This window comes from Patiria miniata, unplaced genomic scaffold, assembly GCF_015706575.1.
Source record: "Patiria miniata isolate m_02_andy unplaced genomic scaffold, ASM1570657v1 HiC_scaffold_22, whole genome shotgun sequence".
Classification (NCBI taxonomy): domain Eukaryota; kingdom Metazoa; phylum Echinodermata; class Asteroidea; order Valvatida; family Asterinidae; genus Patiria; species Patiria miniata.
The window spans coordinates 7476843-7494738 of NW_024037061.1; the positions used below are offsets into that span (position 1 = coordinate 7476843).

Here is a 17896-nt window from a genome sequence, read left to right on the forward strand (position 1 = left end):
TGCGCTCTTTGGATTTTCAGATTTTACACTATTTAAGGCCGTTGTAAAAACAAACATGCGATCGTTAATCCATTTAGAATGGCAATCATTGCATTAGTAGTCACGTCGTTCGTATAACTAGCCTCCCTCGGTGATCCATGGAGCATTCTATTTTCCCTCGGCTTCGCCTCAGGAAAATAGAATGTCCATGGATCACCTCGTACTAGTTTTACTGCACCACTCAAAGCATTCAATATTTGTATAATATATGCCTTTGCCAAACACAAAACTATTTCAACCTTTTGCAAACGAGAACGCTCAATTGTTGCTAATTTCATATTCAAATTAAGTATTTTAAATGGACTCGCCCATAGTAAAAACATGCATTGATTTTTCATATTCGAACACTGCATCAGTATAGACTCTTTGCCAGTGCGAAAGCAGGAATAATAAACTTGTTTCTTGCATTTAATGTATCAACTGTTGCAGTTATGTTTTACTTTTGATGTTTACTAAATTTGCAACACAATAAGGCATCTTTCCTTACTGGTTGGGATGTTCTATCTGAACAAACAAAAATGGTGATTCAGTACACAATTTTTATATCTAATGTAAGCAGTTTAATCCGTAATCTACCACATGATGTATGTTTAAATTATATCGATTATAAAAGTCAGAGACTGACACTGTCAACATCATTTTTAAGATATACCATACATACCACATTATAATGTCATTTGTTTCATGCACTTCTCGAAAATACACATTTGTGTTCCATTTAACTTTGAATATCTTCATTTTTGTTGTTGCCATTTTTAAGGATATTTGGGGCCTTTTTGGTTTTGATGCTTACGCGAATTTCCAAATATAGTCATTGAGCAAACGTGTGATGTTATTTCAGGCAGAAACCTCGATGTTATAGCTCTTTCAGCACAACATTTGCCCAAATTTTTGATATTTTGCTGTAAAATTCCTTTTCTGTGGTAATTCGTTTCGGTCAGTATTGTACATGACAGGAAGTCAATGAGCAAGCGTTTCTGAAAAACGTTTTCAATGAACACATTTTGGGGTTCACAATTGTAACGAAAACCCCTAAACCGAACAGTGTCTTCCTGAAATGCCATCACAGCAACAACGCCCTCAATTGTCCGGAAATGCATGGACATGAAATAGAAGTTTGTATCGTAAATAACTAAATCTAAATATTAATTGGCAACACTGAAGCCAATGAGCAAACTTTTCTCAAAAATGTTTTCAATGAACTCCTTTTTTGGCTTAAAATTGTAATGAAAACCCCCAAACTAAACAGTGTCTTCCTGAAATGACATCACAGCAACAGCACCCTCAATTGTCCAGAAAAGCATGGACAATTTGAAATGTTTAACGAAGTGAATTTTTCAATAAAATTAACCATGGTTAATATTTGCAAAAATTAATGTAAAATAGCTTTCATACATTTAAGAGTAGAAGAGAGTTGAACAAAATGTGTTTCTAAGAAAAATCATCTCACGGACCTTTTAACGGTCCTCTACTTAAAGCGGATGAACTTTCAAAATATCCAACAAAACAATAACAATATAATGATGACTATCTACTGATTTAAAATTACATTTCACTAGTAGCTATCCTAAGTATTACAATAATCAAATGGCAGAGTAATATAATGTGAAGGTCAAAGTTCAACACATGGCTGGCTGTACGCTACAATACAATAATGAGTCAGCTCTATCCCGAAAATAACACAATTTCTCTGTCGACAAAACGATTATATAAACCAGAACAATACTCACTGGGAGTTTTAGGAAGTTACCCTCCCATATTATTTTCCACTAGGACCATGCCATGGCCTACAAAATCGAGAGGATTTACAGAAAAAATGGGTATTGCTCTTCTCTACTCAAAATCATTGAGAAAAAGCCCCAGCTCACAGTCAGCCAAACTACCTTTAACAAAATTAATGCGCTATGCAAGTTTACCAGAAGTAGGCTCACCCATCCAGACACTATGTTAAACGATATACAGTACATGTATATACTAAACTTTACAATAATCAAAATGATTTTAGTATATTAGAAATCAATTATCCAACAACCTGAAGAAAGTTCCAGATATAAAGTTTGGACAACTTTCAGTGTATGGAAGGACACTGATACAAGTTGCCCTTGCGAGGAAGCACAAAGGTCACATATGATACAAATCAAAGTGTTTAATGAGAACATGCAAATCACTTGCCAAACGTTTAGGTAGCTAAGAAACTGAGGGCGCACTTGGTCTCCCTTGTTTCTTCATTGTCGGTATAAAGAATATAATATGCCTGATGAAAGGAACGTGTTTCACAACAGGAGTGTCTCTTAGGAGCGCAACATTTAAATGCAATGTGTTGTATAATCATTATAATTAACAAGATTCATATTCTTACATTCTACCTTTTAAACCTCCACCTTGGCAATAAATCGCTATATATCGAGGCCTACCGCTTGAAATTACCCAAGGAAAACAAATATACATCCGATTCTACTCCTAGTGTTGTTATTTACAAACCAGCGGCATATCCATATGATTCGTCATTTTCATACCCATAGACAATGACAGAAAGAGGATTTTGAGAATCAGTTTGCTCGACGAAGTAGAATCCTTCTCCTTTCGGCAGCTGGACAGTCAGCGATGTATAGTCAGTGTTGGGTACATTACTTTCAATAACATTGGTGCCGTTTATGGGAGATCCATTTAAAAAGACAGTCTGGCGTGCATTAGTCTTCACAATGATACCGATGAAGTTGAAAACACCTTCTGAACTCTCTCCAAAATAAGGCGGTGTAGTAAACCCAAAGATAAACCCAAAATGTTCCACAGCAGGTACCTGTATCAGAGACGGGTCAAGTTGTTCACCATTAATATTAACAAGCTGCTGCATCATGAGTGTTGGTTCAGTGGAGGACACGGACCCTGAACCATACAAATCGCCTTCCCAAAACTCACCCGTATCCAAGGACCGATTCCCAAATCCCGGAATAGTGACAATTGTCTCGGTGAAATAGGCAACGATGCGGTAGTTGTTTCTGTCGGTGCTTCGGGCTGAGGTGTAGATGTGTTTCTTCCCCCAACTCTTGATGGGTACCAACTGCTCAGTCAATGTGTCACAAGTCGATCTCGGATTATTCGCACATTCATTGCCGCTGAAAACGGCAACTGGTTTGTTAGTCTGGACGATGCTTCCTGTTAGGTCTTGTCCAGGCGCTCCTTGGATTTGGACAGCTTCCAGCTGGTCGACCCTAAATCTGAACGCATCACCAGCATCATAATCCTCTCCTTCAAATGTAACCCGACCTCGTAAAGTAACTTGCACTAAGGTGGAATCCTCCGTGCCTATGACAGAAAATTGGGAGCGCCACGGAGATAGGGGGGGCCCCGTTACCAGAACGTATTGCGTACCAAGATTATTTGTTGGTATACCTAGAAAACCATCAGTGGTGAAATCCTGATACATCAAACCGTACGCAGACACATCGGAAGATGCTGAAATCTCGATCCCCTTCAGGCTTCTCTCGGTGCCTTCCATCACCAGCTCGGCAGGAAGTACGGTTCTTCTAAACCCACCTGCCCCAATCACAAAGCTCTCCAGGAATGGCCTGCCAGCTACTTCATACTTGCTGCTGATCGTGACTGATGTTTGTCGATTACTGAAAGCTACCACTAAAATAGTGAGCTCCCTAGTTTCGGAACGCGAATCATGGTTGTCAGAAAAGCCAAGGACAAAATGCTGACCTCTTGATATCCCGAAGCATTGCGGCCCAGCAGGTGTACCTATCTGCAGATCCACAGCTGAAACCGGCATTTCAGGAAATGCAATTACCATGGAGACTACCAGCCAGAAAAGATGAATCTTCTTCGGATTAGTCATACTGGGGAAAAACAAAGATTGTAATTATCAAAAGAACGTATACATATACTTAGTCCTGCTAAAACAAAAATGAATATGAAAATGTGCAGTGAAATTAGATGAATAGATAAACTTTATGCGATGTTGAGCGTTTCGACACATTTCTAAACACTTATCTGTACCCACTTTTTTCAAGTTTGAATCCACTACATAGTGTGGATTACGGATGTTTGTAACATGTTTCATAGGCGTAGCCAGCGGGGGGGGGGGGGGGGGGGGTCCCCAATATTTTGTAAAGACTGCCCTTTTCTATTCAAATGCCCTTTTTATGCCCGCGGCGAAGCAGAAGTAGAGCGGGAGCCAGGGGGGGGGGGGGGGGGGGGGTCAGCCTAGCTGGAAAGTTAACCAATTTTCATGTATGCAGCAATGTTCCACATGCATACCAATGTAAGGAAATGGACGTCTGCCGGGCACACTGTGGTGGGTATGGTCAGGAGGGCCATGAGAAAGGGGCCACAAAATTGAACTAGATCAGCTGGTGAGTTAACCCAATGAAACCTACTGGAAAATGTTGGGCCTAGTCCCAGGTATCATGAATGGCCACTGCCAGACATTTTCAGTGGTGGAAAGTGCCCGCCAGACATGAAAAACCTGTAGAGGAGGGGGCGTGGCCATAACCCCCTCCCATTCCTTTTCGCCGATAAAGTAGCAACGCATCGATATAGAAAAATGTAAAACCAGTTTCTATATGTGCCCTGACTCTTGTAGAATACAAAAATATCACTTAGGAGTAATTTAAGATCGGACTAATTAACTAAAGAGCGGCGCGAATAGCTTGGAGGGGGCGGGGCTACCACCCCTCCAAGCATATTTTCGCTTATATCATTGCAACGCATTGTATTAATTCTGTCAAATTTTCCTGGCATGTTTGCCAATGCCTTTTGGCTATTGTGTATCCATTTTTAACAAAATAAAGCACACTGTTCTCATCAGATGTCATTGCCAAAAGAAGTAGGTTATGTTCAATATGTACAGTACATGTACATTACATGTGCTGGGTCGGAGCTTATAGTTTAAAAAAGGTACAGAAAATGAAAACTATACAAAACCTGTTTTTTTTGCGGTCCATTTCCCTTGTTTTTGTATGCTTTGACAGACACTTAGACACTGGTTAATATATTCATACATGAAAATACATATTATTTTCACTCTTTTGTGGGCGTGGCCTAAATATGTAAATCAGGGTGTGAATAATTGCATTCTGAATGAAACGAGGAAAATGTATGATTTTGCTGGCCAAACACAGAGTCATCATTATTAAATAATGATTATTGTGCATTGTTACTTTAATTTTTAATCATTTTATATAAGTCAACAAAATAAACTGGAGTTATGTTTTGAAATAGGCAGGTATTTTGGTAAATAACTGTGATATTATACTCTGGGACCTGTGTGGGCCTACATGTACAGTGTTTATAATGTAAATAAAAACGTTGATGAAGGGCAAAACCCCTAATTTGATTTAAATCACTCCGATGCAAATTCCATCGCTTCAATAGTTTTGGTGCAGTCCCTGCTGGCAGGGGCCACGGAACGGGGGGGGGGGACACTTGCCTCCCCCTCCAAATTTTTCCAGGTCATCAAAGTGCCCCTCCACCCCAAAAAAATTGTCTCTCTACATAACTATAGTCAAATTCATGGGGGGACCCACAGAGGTTACTGGTGGGGGCGGAGGACGTATAATGTGCCGTTTGCCGAAGGTCCAAGGGCGGATCCAAGAGGATGGGGGGTAATGGGCCCATGCCTTTCCCACAATAACGAACCCAATTGTACTTTTAGTGATAATAACATACAATAACGAACCCAATTGTATTTTTAGTGATGTCACAAAAAAAACAGCCATGTACACCACCATCTTTTCCTAAAAACAAATTGGTCAGAACTTGCTTCGGATCTCATCACAGAGCATCTACAATCCATTTTTTCCGGGCACTTAAGCGGGCCCTGAACCCAACGTGCCTAAATTTTGTGGACTCACTTATTGGGGGACCACATTTTCCTGCAAAAAAAAAAATGAGTTTCAGATCGGCCATTGCGGAGGCCGAAGAGCTCTCACTTCACGAAGAGCTCTCACTTTCACACCGACTGAAGGTGCGCCATTTTCTGAGCAGTTGCCCCTTTTTGGTGTTATGGGCAATGGTACCCAACAAGTAAGTTTATAGAAATTCGACCTGAGTCACCTGACGAGGAAAACGCTACATGTATTAAGTTAAATACCTCTATCGGAACCGAAGAAAATAGAAAGGAAGAAGGACGTATTAAAGTGGCAGGTGTATTAAATTCGTGTGAGTACACAGCGTTTATAAATATGATATTATTAAATCTCAAAATGGCATTTACAAGAAAAATGTATGGGGCCAGCACACAAAAGAGGGATTATTGGATCTGAGGAGAGATCCACAGGTGAACATCATAAAGAAGTAATGACCGGCAACGGGCAAAAGAAATTTGTTTGGGCGAGGATAAACGAAATGGGTGGGGGTTGAGAGAGATATCAGGCTGGGGACAAAGAGAGTGGCAAGAAGTGGGATCATAGGAGACTTACAAATTGGGTATTGTTTTCCTCCTGTGCCCCCTCCTTCCAAACCCCCTCCCCTCCATTCTTACCCAGGCATAATACCCTATGTATCTCCCTCTCCTTACTCTTTACCTCTCTCATATGTTTCTCCATCCATCCCTACATGCCCGTGTGTCCCCCATGGCACGTTTTTCTTTATATACATACCAGTACCACTGTCATTTGTCAGCAAAATTACAAATTGGCCTCGTTTGAATCAGAGTGCTCTTAATCACACCCTGATTTACATATTTAGGCCACGCCCACAAAAGTGTAAAAAAAAGATGTATTTCCATGTATGAATATATTAACCAGTGTCTAAGTGTCTGTCAAAGCATACAAAAACAAGGGAAATGGACCTCAAAAAAACCCAGGTTTTGTAAGTTTTCATTTTCTGTACCTTTTTTAAACTATAAGCTCCGACCCAGCACATGTAATGTACATGTACTGTACATATTGAACATAACCTACTTCTTTTGGCAATGACATCTGATGAGAACAGTGTGCTTTATTTTGTTAAAAATGGATACACAATAGCCAAAAGGCATTGGCAAACATGCCAGGAAAATTTGACAGAATTAATACAATGCGTTGCAATGATATAAGCGAAAATATGCTTGGAGGGGTGGTAGCCCCGCCCCCTCCAAGCTATTCGCGCCGCTCTTTAGTTAATTAGTCCGATCTTAAATTACTCCTAAGTGATATTTTTGTATTCTACAAGAGTCAGGGCACATATAGAAACTGGTTTTACATTTTTCTATATCGATGCGTTGCTACTTTATCGGCGAAAAGGAATGGGAGGGGGTTATGGCCACGCCCCCTCCTCTACAGGTTTTTCATGTCTGGCGGGCACTTTCCACCACTGAAAATGTCTGGCAGTGGCCATTCATGATACCTGGGACTAGGCCCAACATTTTCCAGTAGGTTTCATTGGGTTAACTCACCAGCTGATCTAGCTCAATTTTGTGGCCCCTTTCTCATGGCCCTCCTGACCATACCCACCACAGTGTGCCCGGCAGACGTCCATTTCCTTACATTGGTATGCATGTGGAACATTGCTGCATACATGAAAATTGGTTAACTTTCCAGCTAGGCTGACCCCCCCCCCCCCCCCCCTGGCTCCTGGTCTAAAGGGGCATACTGTTTCCGCCTTGTCCTTCCGTGGGTGGGTGCGTGGGTGGGTGTGGGTGTGGGTGTGGGTGTGTGTGTCCGGACAAATCTTGTCAGCGCGATAACTTGAGAAATACTTAACATATGAACTTCAAATTTGGTTTGTGGATTGTCCCTGGTAATCCTAAGAAGCCTTTTGCATTTGGGGCCAAAAGGTCAAGGGTCAAGGTCACAGTGGCTGAAACAATAGAAATTTTGTCAGCGCGATAACTTGAGATATACTTTACATATGAACTTCAAATTTGGTTTGTGGATTGTCCTTGGCAATCCTAAGAAGCCTTTTGCATTTTGGGCCAAAAGGTCAAGGGTCAAGGTCACAGTGGCAAAAACAATAGAAATTTTGTCAGCGTGATAACTTGAGATATACTTTACATATGAACTTCAAATTTGGTTTGTGGATTGTCCTTGGCAATCCTAAGGAGCCTATCGCATTGGGGGTCGAAAGGTCAAGGGTCAAGGTCACAGTGGCTAAAACAATATAAATCTTATATTTATTCTATAAAACCTACAGAAGACACTAATGCTGTCAATGAACGTTCCATTTGACCAAGGTACATGTAAGTTGATGTTAGAGTGGTGTTATGTCATGGAAACAGTCACGGTTGCGGGGCATTTGTGTTTGTAAACACACCTGACTTGTTTTCACCAGCGCTTACCCCCCCCCCCAATATTTTGCAAAGATTGCCCTTTTTTTACAAGTGCTCTTTTTCTTCTGAACAAGTGCCCTTTTTAAAAGTAAGTTGTGGCCTTATTGGTCCCATCGGCCGTTGCGGGTGCCTTTTTTGTTAATTTCGCGCATGTATCGCCGTTAAAAGCACCATATATTGTCCGTTAGTGTGCCTAATTGTCGGTTTTGAACAGCGCCACTCCCCCCCCCCCCACATTGCAGGACAAAAGCCTTCAATTGTTAAAGTAAATACAAATGACTAAACGGGGTTCGGGTCGAAGACAGGCTTAATACACATTTTTTTCCTCACTCTTTCTTTATCACTTGGTTCAGAAAAACTAACTTCAAAATAAACACTTATACTTTTATTTATAAGTTGTTAGCGGTGGCATAAGCAGTCTTTAATACTGTACTAAAAAAAATCGCAAAATGTATGGAGTAAACACGTGAAAAAAAGTGGGTAAAAAGGTTATTTAACTCTAAGTATAATTTTTTCATATTAGAGGATGTGGTCATAAATTTGGGTAATTTAAAAGAGTACAAACAACTCATTTTGTTGGGCCTGGCTTTGTTTGAAAGGTAGCGCTGAAGTTGCAGTCTAGTGTTGAACTTCAGGCTATCACTTTTTCTGTGAACTACTAGGATTTTTTTTGCTGCATGCCTGCACAAGTCATTATAAATTTCACAATCTTAAAATCCCCAGACTTCAAAAACAAACATTTCCTGCTTTTGTACGCACTTTAATATTTGACCACATTTAACTTCGTGTTGTTTGAAGGGAAAATGAGACCCGTTTATGCCGTTTTTTGTTACTCTTCAGTGCAGAAATTTGAGCAGGAATTGAACTTATCAGCTCAAATACTCGACCTCTCGCACATACAGACGTCCACACAATGGAAAACAAAAGTATAAACTGTTTTTGTAATAAATACAATAGAGGCGCAAGTAAAGCATGAAAAATATTTTAATAACCGTTTTGCTGAGTTTGGCTGTTGTGCTCCCCTTATGCAAGGCTGTAGCGCCGCCCCCCCCCCCTCCGCCCCCACACAGGCACAGCAAGACCAAAAGATGATCTAACTCTACAATAAACCAACTGAATTTGACCTTTTCTTGTATTTAATAGCCAGTAAGTCAATCGTTTACATCATTAAATTCATTAACAGTTTCATTACAGGATCACCGCTGTCAGGAAGTTTACATAAGGGCGTCCCTTTTAATTCTTTGGTTGTCAAAAGGATTAAAAGTTAAAAAAAAAAAAAAAGTGTAGATGGCTGAAATAAATGATACAAAGTGGGTATTGTCCCTTTTTTATTGCAAAGAGTTGATCATGAGTTGATATTGCTGAACACAACGGCAGGCCTCAAGCCAAACCTTTCACAAATAAAAGCTATTTCAACTTGGGAGCCTATTTGACTTTTAAAGTAACCTTAAAACCTAACAATATTTTCATTCTGGCATAAATTTCAACACTTTTTAAGCAAAGATTTGAGGAATCAATTATTCGACGCACAATAAATAAATTATCGTCATTCCAAAAAATATCCACGTCAACAATAATTGGCCTACTTCTCTAAGATTTTTACAAAAGTTTCAGAATTTGGCACATTCCTGACAGTGACTTGCATTTACATTCATGAAACGGAGAGTATATGCTTTCGATTTTAGTCGCTCGAGAAAATCCCAGTCAGTCTGTTCACAACACAAGATGTACATGTATATATATCTGCGTATAGACTTTGACTACCAATCACCTTATAACGAGAATAGTACACGTAGACCTACGTATAGTCAGGTGATTGTGCAGTATGACTTGCACAAAATTCTTTTCAAATCCATGTTTTGTCATTCAAATAGGTAACCTGGGGAAATTGCGAAATTGAGCAGGAATTTTGCGGGTAAATCCCTTGTTTTGTAGTATTTAGGTAGAGCATAAAGTCACGTCCGTCCATGTATGGAATTGTTATGAACTAGGTTTCCCTGGGAAAAATGCAAAATCAAACCAAACAAAATCGGGCAGGTCCTGTCTGGTCTTTTGAAGCATATTATATTATAACATGTATATATTCTGTTAACGCAATATGTAGGCCTACCTCTGTAAGACTTTTAACAAGTGTTTCAGGAATCGGCAGATTGCATGGAATTGATAGCTTGTTCTAGATTTCTGCTACCCCATGCTGAAAAACTGCACTTTTTTGCATCCACAAAACCTTAAATGCCTATTTTGGTGTTTGGAAAAGCTTTACAAACATAAAGTTTGATTTTCAAAAGCTATAAAAAAAGACTAAATTGAAGGGGAGGGGACACTGTCAGGCCTGAATAAGTAAGCCATCGTTGTGAAGATGTCGTTGACTTACACTATATCTGTACCGTACAGCGACCTTCAGAGCAGCGAGGCGGTGATAAAATTCTCCACATTTTCCAAAGATGGGCATAATTTTTGTCAATGGGCCAATTACGCCAAGCTTCCATGTAATCCTCACCCCTACTATACAACACAAGCCTGTAGACTCCCATTAGTAAGGAGTAAGGTGTGTTGAAAGTCAGCAGCCAAGATGGCACCTAATGCCTTTGTGCAGTAATTGGAGATCTTAGTGGCCAACCCCTAAGTGCCGCCGATCTGTTCGTGTCAACTCCTTGTGCTGCCAAGAGCTCAGACAGGTTGTAAACAATCCCTGGCCATGTGAATGACCTATATCTTGTGCATGTACAGGCATGCCAGGGTTATTGACCTAAAAACACATGTGTGATAAAATTCTCCACGTGGTTCCACATAGTGATTTTTTTTAGTCTGCTCCGAGTTTTTGGCCGACAGGTTGAGAGGCAACACCCTCCTCCATCATCTTGGACTGAACTTGTTGCTTAACGCGATGCTTCTCATACCAATCAGTCTCCATACCTTTCCATGACAGAATCCGATTGCCTGGAATTATTATAATTTTTTTTTTATTTATGTATTTAAGTTAGGTTTTTTCTTGGGTTGGTCGAAAATGAGAACCAAAGAATTAAAAGACGTGTCCTTATAAAAACACTTTTGCGAAGGAGGTTCGGACGGGACTGTATAATTATTTTGATCTTACCTGGTTAACTGATGGCAAACGTCACAACGTCCTGTCCAGAAAATGCACGACTGTGCTGTCAGGGAGTGCTGTATTAACGTCACCCTACAGAAAGAACAGATACTGTATTGGCAGTTCTCTTTATTACGTAAAGACTTTGGATACAGTCAGGGGCGTCGCTAGAACGTTTTCAGTGGGGGTGTCGGACCACATTTGCCAACAAGTTTGCGTACAAAACATCCGACAAATTAACCCCCCCCCAAAAAAAAAAGGTCCTTAAATTTACAAATTTTACATTATACCCCAATGTCAACAGGGAAGGATGTCCCCTTTTCTGCTTATTCATTATTTCTAATCGAAGCACAATTTCCTTCAAACAGAAAAAGAACGAACTACGAAATCAACGAAGTTGATATATTGAACAAAACAAAATGCCTTGTATGCGGATTTCTGTGAATATACAACCCTTTTTTCTATTAGATTCCCAATTTATTACAAAAGTTTTTAATTTATCCATATTGTTATTCCTTGGACGACCAGAGGGACCAAAAATTAAAAATTAAACAATATATTCATAAAAATTAATGGAGTACAAAGTGGCGCAGAAGAGAATCATTAATTTTAAATTCCTATACATGTCATAACGCCGACTAAATATTTATTGTACAAAAGGGAAAATTGGAAAGCTTAAACAATATATCTAAAACCAATGGAGTATAAAAAGAGGCGAAGCTGAGAGTTTTTGATTATAAATTCCTACGTTGTATATTTACTGAATAAAATGGAAAATGTGAAACAATTCTGACGTGTTATTTATGTTACACAATCGAAAGTTATGAGTATAGATTTCTAGCTTCTGAGCACATATAGAAATTTAGGATTCAATTGATTTAATGTTATCAATCGATAACAAATCACTGTTTTAAGTAACCTACAAAGTGCAGTTCAATTACCAGCCCCTGTTTCGACTCTGCAACAAATCTGTTTATTACAACAGCAAAGTATTGCATGCATAGGAGAAGTCTTTCATTCAACAACCAATGTGAAATGGAAACTGATTCGTTTTTGGTGCTTTCTGAAAATCGGAAAGCATGTCCCAGGATAAAAAGTGCAACAACACTGTCTTTTCACAGTTTTCTTCGAGAACTTTCTCTCTGGGCGAAACTATAAATGCAACAAAACGTTTTAGTAATCAGATGAACAATTGACACATTCCTGATAGTGTCTTACATTTAAATTTATGAAATTGATAGTTGCAAGTTACCTTGCGATTTTCTGCTCAGTCGCTCGAGAAAATCCTAGCACATGTGTAAGTCTGTCCGCAACACGAAATGTGTAACTGCGTAGAATGTGCACTGGCAATTGCTTTATTACACAACTAAATTAGTACATGTAGGCGCGGCCCACGTAAGGTCCTATGTGATTGTGCAGTGTGAGCAGTGCACAGAATTCTTTTCAAATACAAGTTTTTGTCATTCGTGTTCAAAGTATACATGTTTGTATAACCCCTAAGAAATTGCGAAATTGAGCAGGAATTTTGCGGGTAAGTCCCTTGTTTTGTAGTATTCAGGTAGAGCATAAAGCCACGTCCATGTATGGAATTGTTATGACCTAGGTTTGCCTTAAAAAAATATGCAAAATCAAGCGCAAACAAATTCGTAAAATTTCGGGAGAGCATTGGGTCAGCCTTGTTGTTGAATGTGTTCTATTTTTATCGGTTGCCAAGTTATCAAACCTGCCCCAGACATGAATGATACATTTGGTTTTACAATTTGTATATCACTGTAAATACAGTCCTGTCTACAGCTACTCCAATTCCTATGAAAATCTGTTAATAAAATCCAGAGATAACATGGGTCCTAAAATGCTATCTAATTTCACCCCATTCCAACGGAAATCCCACAGTAGAGGGTTTTTGTATTTTGTACTGGGAAAAAAAGAAAAGATTGTAATTATCAAAAGAATGTAATACATGTACTAAGTCCTAATAAAAAAAATCCAAATTAAAATGAAATTGTGCAGGCAAAGATCGATAGGTAAACTTTATGAAGTTTAGAGTTAAGAGTTTAGACATATTTCTAAACACTTAACTGTACCAATTTTTTTCACGTTTGAATCTACGACATGTATGAATTATGGATGTTTGTGACATGTTTAGGTGCAGGACGAAAGCCAATTAGTGAAGAATAAATTGTAAAAGTAAATAAAAATGACAAACGGGCCTCGGGTCGAAGACAGGCTAAATACACATTTCTTTCTTTTTTCCTCACTCTGTTTTTGTCACCTGTTTCAGAAAAAAACTAACTTCAAATTAAACACTTATGCTTTTATTTATAAGTTGTTATTGATGGCATTAGCAAACTTTCACACTGTGCTAAAAAAATCGCAAAATGTCTTAGAGTAAACACGTGGAAAAGTGGGTAAAAAGGTGATTAAACTCTAAGCATCATTTTTCAATGTAAGCATGAGATTAAAGGATGTGGTCATAAATTTCGGTCATAAATGTCGGTAATTTAAAAGAAAAAACGAACTCCTTTTGTACGGTGTGACTTTGTTTGAAAGGTAGCGCTGAAGTTTAAAGTCCACTTGAAGTTGCAGTCAAGCGTTGAACTTCAGGCTATCACTTTTTCTGTGAACTACTTGGATTAATTTTTGCTGCATGCTGCACAAGTCATTATAAATTCCACAGCTGTGCCACACCCTGCCCCCAAAAATCTTTAATCCCCAGACTTTAAAAAGGAGCGTTTCTAGCTTTTTGCAACGTATAATATTTAACCACATCCCTGGATCTAGAATTCTTGGTGTTTAAGGGAAATTTTGACCCGTTTATGCCACTCAGATCACAACAAAAGATTCATTCTTTCTACTCTTCAGTGCAGTTATTTTGAGCAGGAATTGAACTTATCAGCTCAAATATTCCGCCACCTAGTACCTGCACATACAGATCACGCGCACACAATGGAAAACAACACGTATATGGAGTACCGAAGTGAATACGTCACGCGCACAAAATGTGTGTAAAAGACATTAGCGCGTGATTCAACCAACACACGCGCGTACTCCATTCGTTTGCACTACGTACACTTTCTGGTTCTAAATGACGTCACACTTCAGTACTCCATTGTTTTTGTAATAAGTACTAGCATACATGTAGACGTAAAGCATGAAAAATATTTTAAAGACCGTTTTGCTGAGTTCGGCTGCTGTGCTGCCCTTATGAAAGGCTGTAGATCCGCCCCCCCCCTACTTATGCAATACCAACGGATGGTCCAACTCTACAATAAACCAACTGAATTTTACCTTTTCTGGTATTAGCCAGTAAGTCAATCGTTTACATCATTAAATTCATTAACAGTTTCATTACAGGATCACCACTGTAAGGAAGTTTACATTAGGGCGTCCCTTTTAATTCTTTGGTTGTCAAAAGGACTAAAAGTCCCAAAACGTGTAGATGGCTGAAATAAATGATACAAAGTGGGTATTGTCCCTTTTTTATTGCAAAGAGTTGATCATGAGTTGATATTGCTGGACAAAATGGCAGGCCTCAAAGACAAACCTTTAACACATAAAAGCTATTTCAACTTGGGAGCCTATTTGACTTTTAAAGTTACCTTAAAACCCACAAATAGTTTCATTCTGGCATACATTTCAACACTTGTTTTAAGGAAAACTTTAAGAATCAATTATTTGACACGCAATTTAGTTATCGTCATTCCAAAATAACCATGTCAACAATAATAGGCCTACTTCTCTAAGATTTTTACAAAAGCTTCAGAATTTGGCACGTTCCTGATAGTGTCTTACATTTAAATTCATGAAACGGAGAGTATAGGCTTTCTATTTAGTCGCTCGAGAAAATCCCAGTCTGTTCACAACACGAGATGTATAACTGCGTACCAATCACCTTATAACGAGAATAGTACACGTAGACCTATGCGTAGGCCTATAGTCATGTGATTGTGCAATATGACTCGCACAAAATTCTTTTCAAATCCACGTTTTTGTCATTCAAATATGTAACCCTGGGGAAATTGCGAAAATTCAGCAGGAATTTTTCGGGTAAGTTGTTTTGTAGTATTTAGGTAGAGCATAACGGTTACTGGCTCCACGCACGCAAAATATCGCTGCAATGCGCGTAGTCTGGTTCCCAGACCAAATGATGCTGACTATTGGAACGAATGATGCTGACTATTGGAATGAATGAATCCTCATTTGCATATTTACGTCGTTAGATTTGTCGCAACCCGGCCGATTACGTCTTATACCAGCCGCGCCGATCTAGTTCCACTGAAATTCACGGACAAAATACGACGGCTTGACATCACGAATCTTGAAATCCACGAATTTATAATTTTGAGAAATGTATAGCCAATCCTTCACGCACGGTGTTTATCAGGACACGCTGCACTATTTACCCCAAAACAGCCCCTATAGAACATCATTTAAAGATGATCTTGGTTTTCTTACCTATTTGACATCCCTTTTTGGTTAATTTTATTGAAAAGTGCAATTCTTTAACATTTAAAATTGTGCATGATTTTTGACAACTGCAGTGAAAGCGCTGTTGCTGCGATGTCATTTCAGGAAGATACTGCCCAGTTTAAGGGTTTTCGGTTCAAATTGTGACCCAAAAATGTGTTCATTGAAAACGTTTGTGAGAATAGTTTGCTCACTGGCCTACCGTAATGTACTGACACAACATTTACGAATCACCAAAGAATTTACGACATCGAAATATCCAAAATAATGGCAACTTTTGGTGCTGAAATGGCTGTAACATTGAGGTTTCTGCCTCAAATGACACCACACACTAATTTTTCATGATTATGAAAAGTAACATTACCATAAAAAGGACCAAAATGGCCTTGAAAAAGGCAAAACGAAATTTGAAAATTGGGTTAAATGGAACACAAACTGCATTTTCAAGGATTGCATCAAAGAAAATAACATTCCATGGCCTTAAAATAGCGTTGCATGGCCTTTTAATTATTAATATAAAGCAGACCCAAATATTTAACTAACAAGGACCCTTGACTTGACTGTTACTTCCGGCCTGGATCATTTTTGGTAAGATAATTATTTGTTAATAAAGTCACGTGACAGGATAATTCAAGAAAAAAATGTAATCGCAAATTAACATGATTCAACGATGTCCTGACGCACTGAAAAATGCCACACTTTTAACTACTGCTCAATATTATTATTAAAAAATGTGTACAATACAACATTTCTTATGTGGTAATAACAATGGGAAAAGGGTTTTACTTCGATTACAATTATCAAAATTAACGCAGTACACATTTTATGAGTATATACAATTAGTAGTAATGATAATAGGGGGTATTTATAGAGCGCACCTATCCATCAGGACTGGCACTCAAGGAGCTACACCATTATTATTACCCCTGCTCATTGGGCCCATGAACATTCCAATTGCCATCTCAACTCCCTGGGGAGTATTCAACTCGATGCAGCCTGTGCAAGGAAGCTAATTTAATCACAATAACCATCTCTGCCCTCACAGGTACCCATTTACTCCTGGGTGGAGAGAAGCAATGAGTGATAAAGTGCCTTGGCCAAGGGCACACGCACCATGACCCGAGGCTGTACTCGAACCCATAACCTGCAGCTTTACCACGAATCCAATGCCCTTAACCACTAGGCCACAGCACTCCACAATAGTAGCTATACATTCACTGTGTTATCCTCTATTTTAATTATATAAAGCAGTGCATCTACGTTATACTTAACATAAATATATCTTAAACAAAGTTCTAATACAAAAATCAACTTATATAAACGATAAATGATTATTCACTACAAAATTAAGAATTGTTTGAGCAACGAAGAAACCGTTTGACTTCGCTCACAATTAATAAAATAAATGCAGTACACTTTTTCAGATTATATACAATTAGCAGCTATATTCAATGTGGTACCTCTTTTGAATATATAACGGGGTAGGTTTACGATATACGTCACGTGTATTATATATCAAACATGGAACAAAGTTCCAATGAAATATCAACTAACACCAATTGCTTAATGATTGTTCAATACACAAATAAGAAATGTATTAGCAATGGGCAAAAACATTTACTGCACTTACAATTAATAAAATCAACGCAGTACATTTTTTTCTGAGCATATACAATTAATAGATAACTCAATGTGATATCTTTATTCATGAGTACATAAAGCAGCAGATCTATGGTTCACGTGCTATTTATTATATATCAAGAATGATTAAAAAAGTTCAAAACTATTAACTGACATTGTTCACTGAATAGACAGGTTACCGTTTTCTCTCGTTAAATTTGGTCGTAATCAGCAACCACTCAGATCAAATCCAACTGTTTCTTTGTTTTCTTAACGCCATTCATTCAATTCTCTTTTTTTCACAATAATGATGTAATTAAGGATGCATCATTGTTAACTGTTTTAAAGTAAATTACAAATTTTTAGTAAACGATATCTTGGATAAATGATCAGTGAATAAAACATGCATTGTATGTGTACAATTTTAA

At 38.6% G+C, this 17896-nt stretch overlaps 1 protein-coding gene across 1 annotated transcript; it reads right to left on the minus strand.

Moving 5' to 3' along the window:
* Positions 1 to 1395: 1395 nt before the first annotated feature.
* LOC119730538 (IgGFc-binding protein-like) lies at positions 1396 to 11496 on the minus strand. The gene is made up of 2 exons (XM_038203511.1): positions 11391 to 11496; positions 1396 to 3881 (listed from the first exon to the last, which is right to left on the minus strand). The coding sequence occupies exon 2, from the start codon at positions 3878 to 3880 to the stop codon at positions 2513 to 2515; it is 1368 nt and encodes a 455-aa protein (XP_038059439.1). The 5' UTR covers position 3881; positions 11391 to 11496; the 3' UTR covers positions 1396 to 2512.
* Positions 11497 to 17896: the final 6400 nt, after the last annotated feature.